The sequence below is a fragment of the Staurois parvus genome, unplaced genomic scaffold (genome assembly GCF_062004578.1).
Source record: "Staurois parvus isolate SC_StPar_1 unplaced genomic scaffold, SC_StPar_1.0 ptg000818l, whole genome shotgun sequence".
In the NCBI taxonomy this organism is placed as follows: Eukaryota; Metazoa; Chordata; class Amphibia; order Anura; family Ranidae; genus Staurois; species Staurois parvus.
The window spans coordinates 5475001-5497821 of NW_028318614.1; the positions used below are offsets into that span (position 1 = coordinate 5475001).

General features: G+C 40.5%; 1 protein-coding gene across 4 annotated transcripts in view; it reads right to left on the reverse strand.

Annotated features, from left to right (window-relative positions):
- The window catches only part of KCNQ1 (potassium voltage-gated channel subfamily Q member 1), a 162852-nt gene that overhangs the window by 21014 nt on the left and 119017 nt on the right, over window positions 1-22821 (reverse strand). For all 4 annotated transcript variants that reach the window (XM_089654969.1, XM_089654968.1, XM_089654970.1 and 1 more), the window contains 8 exons: window positions 16625-16721; window positions 13908-14048; window positions 11364-11474; window positions 11183-11278; window positions 10561-10683; window positions 6020-6155; window positions 2939-3062; window positions 2620-2695 (listed from right to left, as the gene is read on the reverse strand). In XM_089654969.1, coding sequence (XP_089511095.1) covers window positions 2620-2695; window positions 2939-3062; window positions 6020-6155; window positions 10561-10683; window positions 11183-11278; window positions 11364-11474; window positions 13908-14048; window positions 16625-16721 — 904 coding nt within the window. The remainder of the gene's footprint in view (window positions 1-2619; window positions 2696-2938; window positions 3063-6019; window positions 6156-10560; window positions 10684-11182; window positions 11279-11363; window positions 11475-13907; window positions 14049-16624; window positions 16722-22821) is intronic.

Here is a 22821-nt window from a genome sequence, read left to right on the forward strand (position 1 = left end):
TTGCATTTGGGTAGTTACAACGTCCTTGTAGGATTTGATTCTGAATACAATTCCAAATGTACACTATAGTCCCTAAACCCCTTTACAGCATTGGGGGTTGAATAATTTTGGACACAACTGTATATATATATATATATATATATATATATATATATACACACACACACACACATACATATATATATATATATATATATATATATATATATATATATATATATATATATATATATATATATATATATATATATATATATATATATACACACACACACATACACACACACATATATATACATACACATATAATTGTGTGTGTGTGTGTGTGTATACACACATACAGTCAGGTCCATAAATATTGGGACATCGACACAATTCTAACATTTTTGGCTCTATACACCACCACAATGGATTTGAAATGAAACAAACAAGATGTGCTTTAACTGCAGACTGTCAGCTTTAATTTGAGGGTATTTACATCCAAATCAGGTGAACGGTGTAGGAATTACAACAGTTTGCATATGTGCCTCCCACTTATTAAGGAACCAAAAGTAATGGGACAATTGGCTTCTCAGCTGTTCCATGGCCTGGTGTGTGTTATTTCCTCATTATCCCAATTACAATGAGCAGATAAAAGGTCCAGAGTTCATTTCAAGTGTGCTATTTGCATTTGGAATCTGTTGCTGTCAACTCTCAAGATGAGATCCAAAGAGCTGTCACTATCAGTGAAGCAAGCCATCATTAGGCTGAAAAAACAAAACAAACCCATCAGAGAGATAGCAAAAACATTAGGCGTGGCCAAAACAACTGTTTGGAACATTCTTAAAAAGAAGGAATGCACGGGTGAGCTCAGCAACACCAAAAGACCCGGAAGACCACGGAAAACAACTGTGGTGGATGAGCGAAGAATTCTTTCCCTGGTGAAGAAAACAGTTGGCCAATATTTATGGACCTGACTGTATATATATTACACATATACATGTGCAGCTGCTGCCCTCACAACAGTTGGCCAGATCAAGAACACTCTCCAGGAGGTAGGTGTATGTGTGTCAAAGTCAATAATCAAGAGAAGACTTCACCAGAGTGAATACAGAAGGTTCACCACAAGATGTAAACCATTGGTGAGCCTCAAAAACAGGAAGGCCAGATTAGAGTTTGCCAAACGACATCTAAAAAAGCCTTCACAGTTCTGGAACAACATCCTATGGACAGATGAGACCAAGAGAAGAGTATGGAGAAGGAAAGGAACTGCTCATGATCCTAAGCATACCACCTCATCAGTGAAGCATGGTGGTGGTAGTGTCATGGCGTGGGCATGTATGGCTGCCAATGGAACTGGTTTTCTTGTATTTATTGATGATGTGACTGCTGACAAAAGCAGCCGGATGAATTCTGAAGTGTTTCGGGCAATATTATCTGCTCATATTCAGCCATATGCTTCAGAACTCATTGGACGCCGCTTCACAGTGCAGATGGACAATGACCCAAAGCATACTGCAAAAGCAACCAAAGAGTTTTGTAAGGGAAAGAAGTGGAATCTTATGCAATGGCCAAGTCAATCACCTGACCTGAATCCGATTGAGCATGCATTTCACTTGCTGAAGACAAAACTGAAGGGAAAATGCCCCAAGCACAAGCAGGAACTGAAGACAGTTGCAGTAGAGGCCTGGCAGAGCATCACCAGGGATGAAACCCAGCGTCTGGTGATGTCTATGCGTTCCAGACTTCAGGCTGTAATTGACTGAAAAGGATTTGCAACCAAGTATTAAAAAGTGAAAGTTTGATTTATGATTATTATTCTGTCCCATTACTTTTGGTTCCTTAATAAGTGGGAGGCACATATGCAAACTGTTGTAATTCCTACACCGTTCACCTGATTTGGATGTAAATACCCTCGAATTAAAGCTGACACTCTGCAGTTAAAGCACATCTTGTTTGTTTCATTTCAAATCCATCGTGGTGGTGTATAGAGCCAAAAATGTTAGAATTGTGTCGATGTCCCAATATTTATGGACCTGACTGTATATATATTACACATACACACATATACATGTGCAGCTGCTGCCCTCTAAAATTTAACGTAATTTAAAAATGACCTTTCCATGTCAGTCTGGACCTGCTGTCGTTTTCTAAAACTGTCAAAAATGTAAATGTTACTTTCTTGCAATATAAAAATCTGAAGGTGATCTGTATAATGCTTTACAGAATCACCTCAGAAATCACAGGATAAATGGAGGTGGACTCAATCCTCCTCTGAATGCTGAGGCTGCCCCAAATGTCACCTGCGCTGGATTAACATCATGCCTTTCAAAGGTCCTGACGCCTGGCCAACCTGCACCATGGAATGCCTGACACTATGTGAAGATACCAGATGCAGCGCAGCACCCTGATTGAGAAACACTGTGAAACAAGGCATGTCTATAATATGCAAAAGCTCAGCTGCAGGAAGCCTATAACCACTACTGAGGACTAGTCTCTTTCCCTCTGTATGTCTTCTCAGCTTCCACAGTTTAGATTACCTCTTACTTTTAAAGGAAATTTTGTTTAGGCTTTTATCCAGAACCAGCAATTTGAAGGAACTTACCTGAATACCCAGAACCAGCAATGGAAGGAACTTACCTGAAATTTTTTCTTGGCCACAAAGTACTGCATTCTACGGATGACTTTTACCGCTGCTCGATGGTGTTCCCGTAGCCTGACAGAATTATAAAATATTAAATTATTTGTTTATAGTCGTTATTCCCATCATATTGTATTCCTACAGCACTTAATATATTAAAAATGGAGGTGTAGTTTACAGGAATCAAATGCCAGCTGATATTTTCTAGCGTATAAATTAAAATAGATATTGGATTCTTTCTATGGGTAATTGGTGACCTTTCTTCTTTTACTATATAGGAAATGCATTGACCCAGAATGCTACAGCATACAGTCTTACTCAGAGATATGAGTTATCGGGGTTAGTAACGTGTCTGCTTCCATGTCTAGATCATCCGTGAAACTGCTTGTTCTGATGAAAGGTCCAGTTCCGACATCCAGCAGTCCAAAGCTCTTTTTTGTTACTGCAGCGAGAAAAAAAATAGGTATATGTTTAATGCTTTGGGAAGTTTACTCATCCTGTAATACTTTTCTCGAAAAAAAAAAATCTGAGCAAGAACAGGGAGGAGAGCTATAAGAACAAAAGTGCAGTCACAAAGCAAGACCAGTTGGGGGAATAGGAGTCAGATTTTTAACAAAAGGCAAAAAGTCTACAAGTGGGGCAACCAGTCTCTGAATTCTCAAAAGTTACAAGTCTGGATTCCCTTAAGCGTCCCCAGCCTGTTAAAACTTTCCAGGGAACTCCTGGGGCTACTGCATCTCGTTTTATATGGTAACTGTTCTAATCCAGAAACGATTACTAGACATCAAAATTAAGGTCCCACAGAGACAGTTGGAACTGCACAGGCAGGACAATCCATGAATGAGGCAAAGGCTCCACACAAGACTGGAGACAGGCCAAAATATGATCCCTGACATAATGCCAGGGATGAAACTTGTGAGTCTCACAAAGAGGGAAAACTGATCCCAAGGAGTCATCAAGGCATCTAACAAATGCCTGAGGTTCCCTGGTTCTCGGTACAAATCTGTCCAGTTTGTTTTTGAATCTTGACTCCAGAGATTTGTCTGCAATAGGGGATGCCAGATGTGGATTTTTTTGAACACCTACAGGTGAAGGAAGAAACACCAGTGTAAGTAAGCAAGCCAAATTGCCCGAAGTTTCAGGCTGTTGATCAGAAATTTCCACACCTCTGATTACCACATTCCTTGAACCAAGAGGTTCTGCAGAACAGCTCCCCAGCCCCACAGGCTGGCATTTGTCAACAAGAATGTCCAATTAATTGGAAGCAAGGATCTCCCAGTATCCAGCATCTACTGGATATCCACCAGTCCTGAGCCGATCATGTCCTGAAAGTCAGATGCATTGGCAGATCCAAAGACACCCACTGTTTACCCCATACCAAAAGGATGTCGAGTTGAAGAGCTCTGGAGTGAAACTGGGCAAAGGGAAGAGCACCAAAAGGTTGCTACCACCTTTCCAACCACGCTCATGCAGACCCCAACTGAGGAATTTCCCAACAATTTCAGGGGCTCCACCTAAGATCAGAGAGATAGGCACTTCACCTGCACAGATTAAGTCTCCAGACATTGGAGATGATTTACTAAAGGCAAACAGACTGTGCACTCTACACGTGCAGCTGCTCCATAGATTAGTAAATGAGGTAAAGCTCTGCTGAATTCCATTATCCAACCATGTGCTAGCAAAAATGCTGTTTTTTTTTTTTTAATTTTCCTTGCTTGTGATTGGGTATTCTTTGCAAAGTGAAGCTTTGCCTCATTTACTAAACTCTAGAGCAACTGCACTTGCAAATTGCAGTCTTTTTGCCTTTAGTAATTCAACTAAACCTTTCCAGGCATGTACCATCTGCTGGCCATTATTCTGAGCCGAATGCTCAGAACAACATCAGAACCAGAGCCAACACTTTGTTAAACCTTGGTTGGGGGCTGTGGAAGGCCAGTGTGTGCTCTTGCATCCAGTCATATCTATAATAATCATAGCAAGAGTCAGTCAGTAAGCAGTGCAGTATCTGCATTTCAGCACTTTAACTATAGTGACATTCGCATGTGCATTGACAAAAAGCCCACACGGGAGAAAACTCAAGATGCTTCCAGAAAGCAATCATAGTTGAATTTTACTGCTGTAGACATCTGCTTCATATGCTCAATCAGGAGCTAAGGAAGCTCAAAGTTTGAGCCAAAGCTTCAGGTACTCACAAAACCCAAACAACTGGTAGCTGGTAAGGGTCAAATGGCCAAAGGTGACCAAGGTCACTGAAGACAGGAAGTAGAAATAGACTGAAGATCAGAGTTCCACATGGCTCTTTTGAATGTAGGAGAGTCTTTTGCTGGCTGCAAGGGATCCATTTTACTACTTTTCTTAGTATTAACAAATTCCATAAAAATTACTTCGCACCACAAAATACTTGGTTCTGTATTCTCTAAAAGGGGCCATACTGGGAGGTTGGAAAGGGTGGAACCAAGGGATGGTGCTCAGAGGTGGGTAGAGGTGGAGACAAAGAGTGACTCGGAAGGGGGGAGTGCCCTTACTTATTCTTTGAGAAAAAAAGCTCTGTGTAGAACCTAATGCCTGAAGGTCACTTCCAGGCCAATCCTGCAATGTCCAGTCTAGTGGGGTGAGAGTGTGGCACTCCAAAAGCCAGGTTATGGAAAGGCCATGCAAGATAGCTGCAAAATGTTGAGACCAGCTCTAGCAATGATGTAAAGAAGAATCTTGATTAAAGGGGAAAAAAGAAAAAAGGACAGAAATAATTTAGACTTCCCAGCAGAACTAAAGAAAAAGAAGTCCATCCACCTAGGACACTTGCATTTTTCCCCAGTGTCCAATCCTCCTGTAGACAAAATTATCTGAAAGTAAACACTTCCAGTTTCCCTCAATGGACGAGAAAGACATTTTGGTATTTTTTTGGGCAGATTAAAATCTAGCGTTTATTTTAAGTGCATAAGTAACACAGTTGTTCCATACATAACAAAAACTACCATGGCAATCATATAGTATAAAGCTAATGCTTTCTTTTTAAATGGTTTCACTCTAGCTTTTGTACTTGTTCGACATCTGTGGTTATCCTTTCAGACAGCCTAACAGAAGGAGGAGCTCCATAGTGAACTTCACAGGTTAGGGCCCTGACAGTCCATGAGGAGGGAAAAGGGTGAGCCATCAGCTGAATTACAGGCTTTGGGAAGCGTTCTCCATGCCAAACAACAATGAAGCACACCAAAATAGGAGGATCACAATAGTGTTTACTTACTTTTTGGAAGGTAAAATCCTTTCTACATACATGTTTCACCTGTGCTACTAAAACTATTTGGCTGGAAACACCTTTAAACAGCGGTTTTATTTCTGTAGTTAGCATGAAATAGGGAGACAAAAAAAACTGGTTGGCTATAGAAATTTTCTAATTACCTGTATTCTCATAGGCTTCCATTGCGTAGTCATTTTTTCGATCATCTGCCACATGATCGTATGTAATATGAGGAATGTTTAACATTTTCTCTGTGGAGCCCTCCTCTTTTTCTGTGCGCATTTTCTTTCTTTTAACCTATAAACATTGCCAAGGTTATAATATGACACATTCTTACATTACACATGCAAACAGCCATGTTATGGGCTCATCCCATATTATTAATAATCATAGGAAATCTGTCAAAAGAGAAGCATGGAGCCTGCCATTGGTAACCCCTCTTTCTGAAAAAGCTAGCTATTTGGCTGCAATGCTAATATCATTGCTTTATGTCTGAGTCACTGACCTAGAACAAGTACACACAAAAGGAATTCAGACTTTTCTCTGTCCTTCCCAATCTGCATACCTGTTCTGGGTCAGTGTTTTTTGCCAGGTAATTAGGATGTCTTAAAAAGAGAAGAAGAAAAAAAAAAAAAAAAAAGAAGACTAAGATCTCACATATTGCTCCCATGATAGGTTTACTCCAAAAGCACCAAATAGAGGTGACCAGCACAAAGTAGGTTGTTTCAAGTAAAGAAAAAAATTAGCAGAATAATAGTTTATTGTTTGTGCCCTTAATGGCTCCTGCTGCTCTCAGCAAAGCCTGTGAGAATTGGGTAGAGGGGAGAGAAGACCTGCAGAAAGGTACATCTCTGGATCAATGGAGGAGTCAGGTAAGGGAGGGGGAAACCAGTATTAGAGGTTCTTTTTTACCTTAATGCTGAAAATGCATTAACGTAAAAAAAACCTTTAGTTTAGAAACACTTTAAACACCTTTATTCTTATATTAGTTTTTTCCCCTCTTTCTTTTCTTTTTAGTCTTTTTTTACAATTCATATACAAGGTGTTTATATTCTTATTATATGTTGTGAATTACCTCTTTTCTTTTGTATTCTGTATTTTTCTTTTAGACCTGACTTGCAAAGTTCACCTGTCTATTTCATCTGCTTTATTGTGTTCTTTATATTTTGTTTTTGCATTTATTTCTAAGACTAGGTTCACACCTAAGCAGCTCTGCATGCTTTGTTTGCACTGGCACATTGCATTTCCGGCAGTGAAAAGGTCCCTGCACCTTTTTTTTAAAGCGCGGCCACACAAACTTCATGGTACCCCCATACGTTATCTTTAAAGAACCTCGTTTTGCATGCAGCTGCATGCATGATTGGGGAAGGTGTTCGATTTACCCAATTCCTGCACAAATGTGACCATAACCTAATAAAATGTTTTACAACATTGGAAGAAAAAAAAAAAACAGTAGAAAAAAAAGTAAATGCATGTTTCACAGTAACCAACATGAACAGCAAATACTTTTTAGAAAACTGATCTGAGAAGATACACATGGCTAGGTGCAGAAAAATGAACTGTAAAAAGCCTTTTTACTCTGATTGAGATTGCATGACAAGAATTGTACACATTGACTCTTGCCCATTAAAATAGGACTACAGCAGTGTTACAACTCCATGCTTACCAGTCCCAAGTGCATACTTGGAAGGCCACAGTCAGGCAAGGATACATAGCTGCTATCTGCCAGTATCCAACTATGTTTTTAGGATTGAAATGTACTTGGGCACAATGAAGTGGTAGAACTGTTTAAATGAACGTTATAGTAAAAAAAACACATTTTTAGTACCAAACTGGTAAATAATTCATATACCACATTTATCGGTGCTTTTGCTTAAAAGAGGAATTCCAGCTAGCCCTAAAATGTCCCCGTTCCCCCTCTTAACACCTATGCTAACTAATCGGTGTAAGAAAGATGTACAGTGGGTATAGAAAAGAATTGCCCCCCCCCTTTAACAATCACGTTTTGTTGCTTTGCAGCCTGAAATGAAGACATAGTTTTTGTTTTGTCCAGCTGTATTTACGCTCTGCAACTTATAAAATCCAAGTAAAAAGATATAACACCAACATGTCAGAATTTTTTTTTTTTTAAATTCAAAATCAGAATTACTGAGTTGGAAAGAGGATAACCCCCTGATAAAAAATTACTTTTAAACTTAAATCAGGTGAAGGGGCATACAAACTCATTTGGCTTTCAACGGTGATCAGCTCTGGTCACTTTGATTACTTCAGTTTGAAATGTGCTTTGTTTGCTTCAGTTGCACTACTAGGGCCTGAAATGCTCCAGCAATCAACTATGGGTGGCAAGGTACTTTCAAAAGATCTCTGGGATAAAATTGTGAACAGGCACAAGTTAGGAGATGGATACAAAAAAAAAAAATTCAAAAAGGCTTTATCAATGCCTAGAAGCACAGTATAGTCTATTATAAAAAAAAGTGTAAGGTATTTGGGTACAACCCAGATCCTCCCTGGATCAGGACGTTGCTCCAAACTGAATAAAAGAGCCAGAAGGAAACTGGTTAGAGGAGCTACCAAGAGGCCTACAACAACTCTGAAGCAGTAGGAGGAATTTATGACAAAGAGTGGTAATTGTGTGCATGTGACAGCAATATCACAAATTCTCCACAAATGTGGCTTGTATGGGAGGGTTGCAAGAAAAAATCCACTCCTCAAGAAAGCCCACATGCAGTCATGACTGAACTTTGCCAAAAACTCACTTTGAAGAATCTGAGGCCACATGGAAAAAGCTGTTGTGGTCAGATGAGACTAAAATTGAATTATTTGGCTCTACACTAAACATCATATGTTTGGCGGAAATCTAATACAGCTCACCTACCAAAACACACCATTTCTACAGTAAAGTATGGAAGTGGGAATATCTTTTTATTGGGATGTGTAAAGGGAATTCCTGTACGGTAACTGGCTAATAGAAATGCGCGCGCACACGGGTGCACACATGCGGGAGCGTGCCCACTGTTTCTGGCGCCAGACTATTTAAAAGGAAGCTCTTACTCTGTCAGTGCTGACTGGTCTTCAGCTTACCTCCTGTTTCCTGCTGAATACTGTGTATATCAGTTACTGACCCGGCTTGCCATTGACCTGCTCTTGGATTCTGTTTATGCTTCTGTTCATTGGTTTCTGATCCTGGCTTCTTCCTGAGCTTGTCCCTGTCTGATGTTTCGGTACCTCATCGCCTTCTCGTTGCTGACCCTGGCTATTACTCTGACTACGTTTTCGGCTCCAGTTTGGCTCTACAGTCCTAGCTGTCATTACAGCAGCTCCAGTTGTCACGGTGTGTTCCGGCCTCACGCTTATCAAAAGTTCCGGCAAGCCACGTACCCAGATCTTGCAGTTCCAGTGGAGTGCGTCCTTAACTTTCAGCTTGCCTTTCCGGCATCTCCTCTGTTCCTGACTGAATGCCCTGTCTGATTTACCGAGGTTACATCACCAGCTGCAAGTTCCACAATCAATATCCACAGGCACTCGTGTTCCTCCTGTCCCTCGGCACCATCTGTTTTACCTTCAGTGGGGCCTGGGTTGGAGATACAAGAAAGGCTGACCTCATCAATTCAGACTTCTATCAGGTACGTGACAGGATGTTTCTCTGCAGCAGACACTGGAGCACTTGTCAGGATAGAAAGAAAAATGGATGAGTCAAAATACGGTCAAATCCTTGAGGAAAATCTACTTCCCTCTGCCAGAAAGTTGTCAATGGGAAGGTGGTTTACCTTCCAACATGACAATGACCCAAAGCACACAGGAAAAAATGACCGCACAGTGGTTGAAAGAAAAAAGGTGAATATCCTTGCATGGCCTAGTCAGAGCCCAGACTTGAACCCCATTGAAAATCTGTGGAACGATTTAAAGACTGCAGTCCACAAATGGTCACCCATCAAATTTAACTGAACTTGAGCAGTTCTGCAAAGAAAAGTGGGCAAATATTGCAAAGTCTAGATGTGCATATTTCGTAGAGACATATCCCAACAGACTAAAGGCTGTAATCAAAGTAAAAGATGGTCCAACAAAATACTGACACAAGGGGGTAATCCTTTTTCCAACTCCATAATTCTGTTCTGAATTTTTTTTTTAATTTTTTCTGACATGTTGGGGTTATATTCACTTGGATGTTATAAGTTGCACTGTGCAATACAGCTGGATAAAACAAACTGCCTGTCTTCATTTCTGGCTGCAACACAACAAAATATGATTTTAAAGGGGGTGATTCTTTTCTATACCTACTGTATATACTTACCTATTCCCATGCTAGTCCAGTCACGTGATCACCCCTGCGTCAGCAAGCAGCAGCTGCAGCGAATAGGAGAGACTGTTCCAACAACAGCTAATAATGCCTGGAACAGTGATGTCACCCATAGGCACCTATGGTCCATCTGTTGTTGGTGCTCTCTCCTCTCTCCTGCAGTCATGTTGGCTAACACAGGGGAGCCAGATCATGCGACCGGACCAGTCTGAAAATAGGCAAGTACATACATCTTTCTACACAGGTCTACACATACATCTTTCTACACAGGTTAGTTAGCATAGGTGTTAGGAGTGAGGAGGGGACAAATTTAAGGCTAGTTACTGTAGGTGTGAGCTTGAATTCCACTTTACAAGCTTATTGCTTAATTCCCAATTCAAACAAGAATAAAGAGTTATACTGTACCATTACGGTTTTCTTGGGTTTGGGGCTAGGTGACATAATTTGTTGGCTCCGTGAGGGCTTCCTGATGTACATTTTCCATGTTGCCGAGTCTGGGTTTTCTGCAGCATAACACCTCCATGCAGTCTAGGAAACAGAGGACACTAGTGTTTTTAAGTGATACACAACTAAGTTCTCATATAGCACACTGTTGATGAACTTAGGTATGCAGAGAAGTCTAACAAGAAGCCTTTGCACTTCTACAAACCTCAAGGAGCAGCAAAACCTCATCACAAGGGATGTATTTCTAATGAGTTTTATATATTCCATATCACAGTACAAAATGAGTGATGTGTTGCATTAAAGCCTAGTTTAAGACATTTCAGGGGCTGTGTTTTACTTGCTTTACATGTTGCTGCTTCTCTTTGGACATAGCATGTTATATTGAGGTGCAATTGAACAAAAAGTAAAAGCAGATGAAAACGCAGCATTTTCTTGTCAAGTGCTACATTTGCTATTCAAAACGCATGCATTTGAATAGCAAATGCAGCATTTGAAAAAAAAACCCCTATCAAACATGAGCCTTTGTACTGTACATCAGGGCTGTGACTGCTGTCACATAAAACCACAACGCTCATTACTGTACCTGTATGAGAGACGCTGCAGCTGGAATCTGACGATTAAAGTGCTTTTGACGCTGCTTTTGCTGTACTTTTAAGGCAAAACCAGAACCAAGGATACCCTGAAGGACAAAACATAGGTAACCAAGATAATAGGTGAAGGAGGAGAAAATTAGGAAAGAACACCAAGTAAGCCAGAGAACATACCGCTGGCAATGCAAAAAAGGAGATTGCAAAGACTGAAAAACAAGAGGCTATTGTTTTCCCAATCCACGTCTGAGGCACTTTGTCTCCATAACCAATGGTTGTAACGGTCACCTAGTGGAAAAAATAATAATTTAGGCAACATACAGTAATGGCACAGAGGGCTACTCCTTAATCCTTAACAGGATGTACAAAATTATCACCGGACCAGATTTTAAATTTACTGATCTTTAATAAAATCTGAATCAAGGACTTTGATCACCACCTTCAACTTTAATCTCTCACGCTGCACGTGGAAAATGAAAGCGATATTTTGACTGGTTGCTAGGAATAAGAATAGTTCTTCCTTTAAAGCAAACGTGCTTTGCCTATAATTAGCAAAACATGTATACTTAAAATGTATGTTAATCTTTAACCACTTCCATACCGGGCACTTTTACCCCCTTCCTGCTTAGGCCAATTTTCAGGTTTCAGCGCTCCCACACTTTGAATGACAATTGCGCGGTCATACAACATTGTACCCAAACGAACATTTTATCATTTTCTTCACACAACTAGTGCTTTCTTTTGGTGGTATCTAATCACCGTGGGGTTTTTTTTTTTGCTAAATTAACAAAAAAAGACCAAAAATTTAGGGAAAAAAAAAAAAAAAAAAAAAACTTTGTTTGTTTCTGTTATAAAAGTTGGCAAATAAATAATTGTTCTTCATAAATTTAGGCCAAAATGTATTCTACTACTACTACTGGTGAAAATAACCCAAATTAGTATTTATTATTTAGTCTGTAGGAAAGTTATAGAGTTCACAAACTATGGGATATATCTGAATATTGATCAGTCCTGAAGTACTGATGGCCAATTGAATTTCTTGAGGTCCAAGAATGTCAGAACAGTACAGATATCCCCCAAATGACCCCTTTTTGCAAAGTAGACAGACCAACGTATTTCATAAGAGGCATGGTGAGTTTTTGAAGTTATTTTTTTGTCATAATTATTCAGAAATTAAAAAATAAAAAAAACGATTTTCACTATTTTTTTTTACATATTGTCACCAGTGCAGTGGAGTTTCATCATATAACTGGCAAGGCGGTGATCAGGGACACTGACTGGTGACCGTACGAGAAAAAAAAAAAATCGATAATTTGTTTAAATTTTTTTTATTATTTTGTTCTCTAAGATTTTTTTTCATATTTCACTATGACCAAAGTAGTATAATGTTACCATAGTAACATTGTACTACTTTAGGGAAGTGATCTATTTTTTTTTTTTTTTTTACACAATTTGCTTATAGCAAAGAATTACTTTGCTATAAGTAAGCATTTAACTGAATGAAATCGATTCATTCAGGATTTTTTTTTTTCCTTAACTGCGATTTGGCCACAGCTAATCACATGACACAGCTGGGCTGTGATTGGCCCAGCTTGTGCATGTGATCTCTGTGACAATTCACAGCTAGCCACACTTGTATACAATGGATGGCATGACAGGAAGCCATCCATTGTATACACCTGTCATGTGACCTGCTGTGATTGGTCACAGCAGGTCACGTGGTACCGGCAATGGGGCCGGAACTCAGATCTGTCATCGTCCATGTCCGAGGTACACGGCTGGTGACAGATCGTGCCGCTCTTCGGGCATGCAAACTGCGCATGCCTGAAAGAACGCCATATGGCGTCCACCCAGAGGGACAAGGTGTTTTGCCAGCCGCCATCTGACCATAGGCCGGGCAGGAAGCGGTTAATTGAGGTACAGTATGTGTGCTGTGTATTATGCGTCTTCATCAGTAGTGTACACGGTAATCCTGTGAGTCCCCCTATTTTTCCTATTGTAAACTGACCACGCCAAGCATGGAAGAACAAAGCAGAAAATACTTTCTAGATCTGTTATATGAATGGGAAAGCATACCTTACAGCTGGGTTTCTCAAATTTGACAGCAAAAGTGAAAAATACACATAATTTTAGCAGGTCCATAAAGCAAGCACCTCTTCAGCTGCCTATTCGCATCTTCAGATTATCTTCAGAGCATCCCAGGATCCCCATAACCTGGGAACTGTTCTATACAAAATATCGATTACCGCTTCTGTGGTTGAAGTATGGCCTTTTTCCTTCCACCACCTTCCTATTACCCACCAAATATGATCAATAGGAAGGTGTCAGGGAGGGACAAGATGGTCCAGACTAGGGTTTCAACTTGTGCGATTTGATAGATTCAAAATGGGATGACAAGCCGCAACCTACTGTCAGCAATGGAACCATTCAAATTGCTGCGTCTCCGACTTTGCGGATTCCTGTACTATTTTTTTGCATTTCAGGCAAATGACATACAGCTTTGAAGTCGCCAGACTTCAAATGAAGTTGCACAATTTCATAGTCAGATTCAGTGTAAACCAAGGCTTATACTACATTATATAGTGGTCCTCTCCTCTATTCTCTCTCCAAATCTTTAGAGCTAGTTTGGAAGACGTAGGGGCTGGCTATATGGATCTGAGGCCACTTTATAAAACAAGGTGAGACCACAGGCTCAGCTCACATTTAAGATAGTATACTTACTACTCCCCACCACAGGGCGTCCGCATAGCTACCAAACTGGTATTCTCCTGAGCCGTCAATAGCATCCTTTTCAGCAAGGTATACAAAATAAGAGGAAAAGATTAAGCCTAGGAATCCAATGTAGAGTGTGGTTATCAGTTCCTGGAAGACAAAAACAGGATATAAATAAAAGTGTGAAAACATTGGCTTTCAGTTGGACAGCTAGATTTTCTTCAAACTTGGTCGCAAATAGCTATTGCAGTAATTCCACAATAATATTATACGTAGACCGAGGCCACATGACCTCATCTTAGGACCATATCTATTATTTTGGATAAAGGCAAACTAAGCCTAACTGACATGTTCATGCTTCGTAGGGTAAATAAAGGTTAAGAGGCTGACACGATTGCTAAAAGCTTTCCAAAAGGAATGGCACAACTGCCTGGAAATTTAACACTGGAGCATAAAAGTATCATTTCCACTAAGATTTCTATGAGTACAATATATGCCAGTTAGTAATCAGAAAGATAAAAGGTTATGTTCATATTTATTTGCTTACATCAATGAGCCAGTGAAACAAAAATGTGGCCATGTAAATATGATTTCATTAAAAAAAAAATGCAATTCCATATAATTCCCATATGCTGTAATAACTCTGCACTTAGGGAAATAAAAAATTATAAATTGTGAAATTGGACTGCTGCTCGCAAACCAATATCCAAATACTGGATATCAGCATAAACAAAATAATAACTAATGCTGCACTGTCTTTCTAAACTTTATTCCAAAAACAAGTAATATAGTGAAACTGGAAAAAATCATCAAATGAAGAGTCACAAATCTGAATGGTGAATCAAATCTTCATGCCTATCCAATATAGTACACAAATCCACCACTATAATTCAAAAGGCCTCTTACCAAATGGATATGACCCCTATTATTATTAGGTGGTCATAAGGTCATTTTCATTTGATGTTTTTTTTTCACAATTTTACTACGTTAAAGTACTTGTTTTTTGGTGTACAGTTTAAACAGACAGTGCAGTGTTATTTTATATTTTGTTTAGCCACAACAGTTATTAAAACTCAAAATTAGTGACCAATTCTGATGAAAACCAATATTTCAGGTCTGGGCAGGCAATAGAATAATATATGCCAATTTTACATAATAAAATTTAAAGCTGAACTCTGGGCTAGAGACAAAGTTACCCTTCCTCCTTGCAAGCAGAGGAGATGATGCTGCTGGGATGTGGACATTTGAATGTTTTTTCCAGGTTACAGAATCAAAAGTATCAAAGTCGGTGAGTCAGCAAGACAGATAAAACATTTTCAGCAATGGTAACCTCCGTATTCCTGTGCTGACAGGTTTCTTTTAACCACTTCCTGTCCAGACACTTTTACCCCCTTCCTGTCCAGAGCAATTTTCAGCTTTCAGCACTATCACACTTTGAATGACAATTGCATGGTCATGCAACACTGTACCCATATGAATTTCTTACCATTTTTTGAGACCGATAAAGCTTTATTTTGGTGGTATTTATTCACTGCTGGGATTTTTATTTTTTTTTGCCATGTAAATGTCCAAAAATTTTGAAAGAAAGTGTTTTTCTTATAAAATTTTGCAAATAACTAATATTTCATCATAAATCTTGGCCGAAATGTATTCAGTTATCTTTTTAGTTAAAAAAAAAAAAATAAGCCAAATTAGTTTATAACCAAAAATTATAATTTTTAAATTTTTGTACATTTTTTTTTTTTCATTACATACTGTCACCCTAGCAGTACAGTGTCACCATGATTTTTTTTTTTTTTTTTTTTTTACAGTGATTGCTTTTACACCCATATAGGATGTAAAAGCAATCATTTCTCTTTCTCTATGTCTGCATTCTTGCAGTCATTGAGAACTACTGAGTGAGCTGTGATTGGTCACAGCTTGTCACATGGTACAAGGCTGTTGTGAATAGCTTTGTACCATGTGACCTCTGTAATCATTCCAGATTTCATATGTAGTAAGCAATGATGTCACAAGTGACATCTTGCTTACTACTTTGCATGTGATCACTGATTGGCCTATCAGTGATCACATGATCTGGACCTCGTACAGAGGTCCCGTCCGACGATCGGTGTTTCACTGTGTCTGGAAGACACAGCGGGCACCGAATCGCGGTGCTGCGCGGAGCGCGCAGCACCGCGATTCGGTGCCCGCTGTGTCTGGAAGACACAGTGAAACCTTAATTGGCATTAACCAATTGCGCGCTCCATGGGAGCCATGGAGCGCGCACAGCTAGAAATGGCAGGTGCCGTTTTTGAACGGCAACCCGCCCCTGGAGTGCCACCGCCCTGCCGTTTATAAACAGCAGGCGGACGGCAAGTGGTTAAAACTGAAGTAGCTGTAAAGAAAAATAAAAAAAATGCGAGCAGGCAAGCTTTTTATTGCAGAAGAGACATAGCTTGTCTCTTCTGCAATAAAACAGACATACCTGCCTGTTCACCATCTTTTTTAGAATATACAGTAAGCTGCATGTGCTCAGTTCTGTGCAATTCTCGGCACACTTCGTGTCGAGATAAATGAACTTGTCATTCCAGCCTGGCCAATCAAGATGGCCAAAGATCCCAGACCAAGAACACCAATGACCAAAGATGTTGGTGCCAGCGAGAGTGAGCGCTGGGAGGCAAGTTAAGTTCCACTATAAATAGTAGTTTAGTGGTAAGAAAAAAAAAAAAAAAGAGTGAATGTACCTGTCTATGTATAAAGACAACCGATCCAAGCAATCGCCATGTACCACCTTGCCGATCAACATGTAACATACGTAGGATCTGTAGAAATCTGATCCCCCTGCCAGACAACACCAAATAAATTACAAAAGACCATTGCAAAAGACAGGTCAATAGAATCACATATACAATTGTGCTCAAAAGTTTGCAAACCCTTACAGAAATCATGAAATTTTGTCATTTATATTGAAAGTATGACTGATCATGCCATGTCTTTTATTTAAGGATAGTGATCATGAAGCCATTAATCACATACTGTAGTTGTTTGGCCCTTTTTTAAATCAAAATAACAGAAATCACCCAAATAGCCTTGATCAAAAGTTTACAAACCCTGGAATGTTTGGCCTTGGTACAGACTAAAACTTTAAAATGCCAATTAAAGGTTAATTTTTTAAATTGCAATTCGTGTCTGTGTATAAATAGTCAATGAGTTTGTTAGCTCTCACGTGGATGCACTGAGTCGGCTAGATACTGTGTCATGAGCAGAATAGAACGGTCAAAAGACCTGTGTAACAAGGTAATGGAACTTTACAAAGTATCATTATAAAAGATATCCAAAGCCTTGAATATGCCAGTCAGTACTCTTCAATCACTTAGTAAGAAGTGGAAAATTTGGGGATCTCTTGATACCTAGTCAAGGTCAGGTAGACCAACAAAGATTGCAGCTACAACTGCCAGAAAAATTGTTTGGGAAAAACCCACAAGTAACCTCAGGAGACATACACTGTACTCTGGAAGAAGCCTTTGTGGTTGTTTTAAGGAGCACAATACAACGATACTTGAACCAAATGAGCTGCATGGTCGATTTGCCAGAAAGAGGCCTTTACTGCATCAATGCCACAAAAAAGCATGGTGAGGCATGTCAAGATGTTGTCAGACATATTGTAACTGGGCTTTTTTGTGACATTCTTGGTCTACCGGACCTTGGCTTGGTATCAAGAGATCCCCAAACTTTTCACTTCTTAAAAAAGTGATTCCTAAAAAGCAGCCAAAAACCTGAAACCAAGTCATGCCCTCTGTGTAAGGAAAAAGCAGTGAATGCACCATTGTATGTATGTTCTATAGCATGAACCCAGGAAAGCGAAAACCCAGTCTGTGTGAAAACCATGATTTCCTCCATGAAAAAAAAAAAGGAAACACTAAGTACAGACACAAATAATGTTATTGAAGGATCACCAGATGAAAAAGGGGGGGGGGGGGGAGCATAAAAATATAAAATTACTACATTCACCACATCCAAAGAATGAGAGGAGCAATATATCACATTTTTGTTTTTGGGATTACACTTTCAACATGCCTTACAATTGGTAAAAGAATTTTTTTTTTTCTATAGATATATAGAGATAGATAGATCTAGCTAGCTATAACCTTGACTATTGCCAATCTTTCATATGCATTTTCTTTGACGAAGCCTTACAGTACACCCAGCAGGTACTACTGCTTTGAAGTGAGGCAGTCGAGATGGTTTAGGAACAGTAAGAAACCCCTACAAGTTTAATGTGTCCCAATTATTACAATTATATCCATCAACAGAGCTAACACTGTCCCTCAGACACCACATGTGGCCTAATTCCTAGTAAAAAAAAAAAAAAAAAAAAAATCACCTTCATTATTATGGAAGTTGTTTTCACAAGCAAGTCTACTGTACTCATTTACTTACAGTATAGAGCGCATACTTTAAAACAAGTCTCAGCCCAAAATAGACACTGCTTTTGGAAAACAGAGAGCTTATACAGCCTCAGGAAAAAAACATCTGCATTCAAGACCCCTCCTGTCGGAATTCACACAGGTAATTAAGATCTCCAGTGGCAAGAAATGAGAATTCTTGCATAGAAACTTTAGCCCCGTGCACTGTGCGACAACAGCTGCAGCTAGATTTGTACTCTATACAAGTCAATGGGCGATGAATCTACTGTACGCATGTACAGTTAGGTCCATAAATATTGGGATATGGACACAATTCTAACATTTTTGGCTCTATACACCACCACAATGGATTTGAAATGAAACAAACAAGATGTGCTTTAACGGCAGACTGTCAGCTTTAATTTGAGGGTATTTACTTCCAAATCAGGTGAACGGTGTAGGAATTACAACAGTTTGCATATGTGCCTCCCACTTGTTAAGGGACCAAAAGTAATGGGACAGAATAATAATCATAAATCAAACTTTCCCTTTTTAATACTTGGTTGCAAATCCTTTGCAGTCAATTACAGCCTGAAGTGTGGAACGCATAGACATCACCAGACGCTGGGTTTCATCCCTGGTGATGCTCTGCCAGGCCTCTACTGCAACTGTCTTCAGTTCCTGCTTGTTCTTGGGGCATTTTCCCTTCAGTTTTGTCTTCAGCAAGTGAAATGCACGCTCAATCGGATTCAGGTCAGGTGATTGACTTGGCCATTGCATAAAATTCCACTTCTTTCCCTTAAAAAACTCTTTGGTTGCTTTTGCAGTCTGCTTTGAGTCATTGTCCATCTGCACTGTGAAGCGGCGTCCAATGAGTTCTGAAGCATTTGGCTGAATATGAGCAGATAATATTGCCCGAAAAACTTCACAATTCATCCGGCTGCTTTTGTCAGCAGTCACATCATCAATAAATACAAGAGAACCAGTTCCATTGCCAGCCATACATGCCCACGCCATGACACTACCACCACCATGCTTCACTGTTGAGGTGGTATGCTTAGGATCATGAGCAGTTCCTTTCCTTCTCCATACTCTTCTCTTCCCATCACTCTGGTACAAGTTGATCTTGGTCTCATCTGTCCATAGGATGTTGTTCCAGAACTGTGAAGGCTTTTTTTAGATGTCGTTTGGCAAACTCTAATCTGGCCTTCCTTTTTTTTGAGGCTCACCAATAGTTTACATCTTGTGGTGAACCCTCTGTATTCACTCTGGTGAAGTCTTCTCTTGATTGTTGACTTTGACACACATACACCTACCTTCTGGAGAGTGTTCTTGATCTGGCCAACTGTTGTGAAGGGTGTTTTCTTCACCAGGGAAAGAATTCTTCAGTCATCCACCATAGTTGTTTTCCGTGGTCTTCCGGGTCTTTTGGTGTTGAGCTCACCGGTGCGTTCCTTCTTTTTAAGAATGTTCCAAACAGTTGTTTTGGCCACGCCTAATGTTTTTGCTATCTCTCTGATGGGTTTGTTTTGTTTTTTCAGCCTAATGATGGCTTGCTTTACTGATAGTGACAGCTCTTTGGATCTCATCTTGAGAGTTGACAGCAACAGATTCCAAATGCAAATAGCACACTTGAAATGAACTCTGGACCTTTTATCTGCTCATTGTAATTGGGATAATGAGGGAATAACACACACCTGGCCATGGAACAGCTGAGAAGTCAATTGTCCCATTACTTTTGGTCCCTTAACAAGTGGGAGGCACATATGCAAACTGTTGTAATTCCTACACCGTTCACCTGATTTGGCTGTAAATACCCTCAAATTAAAGCTGACAGTCTGCAGTTAAAGCACATCTTGTTTGTTTCATTTCAAATCCATTGTGGTGGTGTATAGAGCCAAAAATGTTAGAATTGTGTCCATGTCCCAATATTTATGGACCTGACTGTAACAGCTCATCTGAGTGGTAGCATGCGATTAGGGACTCTGGGGACGGGAGGTTTTGCGCCCAGGGACAGCAGTTTGTATGCTCCCATAGCACAGAGTGCTGCTGTGTACAGAGTCATCAGTGTATCTGCCCCACATCTGTCAAAATGAGCCCTAAATAGTTTTTTTATTATTATTAAATGACTTCAAAATCCAGCAATACTAAATACTTAAAGGCTTAAAACATTACTGCTATAACTGAAGTTTTTTTTTTGTTTTGTTTTTTTACCGTCAGATCTTAAACGCCTTTTCAACCAACCAAACCTAAAGCCACCACTAGACGCACCAGTTGAAAAAAAGAGTTCTGTTTCTTTCTTGTCCGTTGAGGAACACAGGGAGTCTTAAACATTGGGTTACACTGAAACCTACAAGATCACTGGATACTCAGGCAAAAAATAAAATTAAAAAAAAAGTGGGTCAATTCAACCCTTCCTACTCCCAGCATGTCTCTGTTCTTTGCCAATATCTACTGAGAAAAGCCTAACATTTTACGCTAGCTACTTTTTTTTTTCTTTTCCAATCAAGACTCATTTTACATTGCTGCTGGGATGGTCTCTACATTCAGCTATCCAGATCAGATTTTCCCCAGCCTGACTTTAAGGTGACATCCCTGCAACCCACTTGACTGGATGTACAGTGCTAGCCTGGTATGTAGGAACAAAGGAACACAGCGCCTCTAAGTGTGTACTGTAATAGCATTTAATAAGAAGATAAGTAGTAACTCACATCTTAGAAATTAAAAACAGGCTCATGTAGTGGAGAGATAAAACGTCTTATAGCCAGATGTTGGGTGACTGTACCAGAAGGAGATAGCCTAGGTCCGCCAGCAGATTCCCCCTAATCTCACACCCCCCAGAAATAACTAGGGTAACAGTAGGGTGTAACAACAAGTGTCAGAGTGGCTGGACCATTACATGAAAGGTATCAATGGTGTAGTTGAATGAATAAATGAATATAACAGAAAAGGAATAACGTAGGAGACATGGAAAAGCATAACACCATTGCTGCACTGATGGGCTTCTAGAAGAGTCAGTACAAGGAGAATGACAGGCGCATGGTGTAGCATCCATGTATGTAGTATGAATTTCCAAATGGACAGGGGTAGTCCAGTAGGCACTGGGGGCAAGGTGCGATGGAGCGAAGCGTAACTCTGCGGTAGAAGGAACAAAGGAACACAGCTCCTCTAAGTGTGCACTGTAAAAGTATTTAACTGCCTCCTGCCCGCCATATAGTGCAATGACGGGCGCTAGGCGGTTCTCTCGTTCTGGGAGGACTTCATAAGACGTCCTCCCATTCTAACTGCACATGTATGGCTCCGGGAGCGCTCTGCACGGCGATCGGTGGTGCGCTGTGTCCCTCGGACACAGCAGATCACCGATCAACGGAAAGAGCCAAAGATGTCGGCTCGGTCATGTAATCAGCTGTGTCCCAATCACAGCTGATCACATGTAAACAGGGAAATGCCGGTTATCAGCATTTCTCTCCTCACGAGCTGTCACGCTGACAGCTCGAGAGGAGAGCCAGTAATCGGCATTCCGTGGAGAGGACATGTACACTGATCATCAGGGCACTGATGATCAGTGTAGCCCCAGCAGTGCCAGCTGTCAGTGCTGATCCATGCCATCTGCCAGTGCTCATCAGTGCCTACCAGTGCCGCCTACCAGTGCCAGTCAGTGCCGCCTACCAGTGCCCATCAGTGCCGCCTACCAGTGCCCATCAGTGCCGCCTACCAGTGCCCATCAGTGCCGCCTACCAGTGCCCATCAGTGCCGCCTACCAGTGCCCATCAGTGCCGCCTACCAGTGCCCATCAGTGCCGCCTACCAGTGCCCATCAGTGCCGCCTACCAGTGCCCATCAGTGCCGCCTACCAGTGCCCATCAGTGCCGCCTACCAGTGCCCATCAGTGCCGCCTACCAGTGCCCATCAGTGCCGCCTACCAGTGCCCATCAGTGCCGCCTACCAGTGCCCATCAGTGCCGCCTACCAGTGCCCATCAGTGCCGCCTACCAGTGCCCATCACTACATCCTCATTAGCGCACATCAGTGAAGGAGAAAAATCACTTATTTACAAAATTTTATAACAAAAACTACTAAGAAAAAACTTTTTTTTTCAAAAATTTTAGTGGTTTTTGATTTGTTTAAGAAAAGAAAAAACCCAGAGGCGATTAAATACCACCAAAATAAAGCTCTGTCACAAAAAAATGATAAAAATGTCATATGGGTACAGTGTTGCATGACCGCGCAATTGCCATTCAAAGTGTGACAGCGCTGAAAGCTGGAAATTGACCTGGGCAGGAAGGGGGTATAAGTGCCCGGTAGGCAAGTGGTTAATAAGAAAATAAGTAGTAACTCACATCTTATAAATTATAAACAGGTTCATGTAGTGGAGAGGTAAAAAAAGTCTTATAGCCTATGTTTTTATGCCTTGTCTTAATTTGTCATCACATGCATTATATCCCTTTGCCAGTGTCAGTTTGTTTTTCTCCTGGTCACGAACGGCTTTTCTGCTGCTCTGTGACCATTCCCTGCCAAGTTTCCCCACCCCCGACCC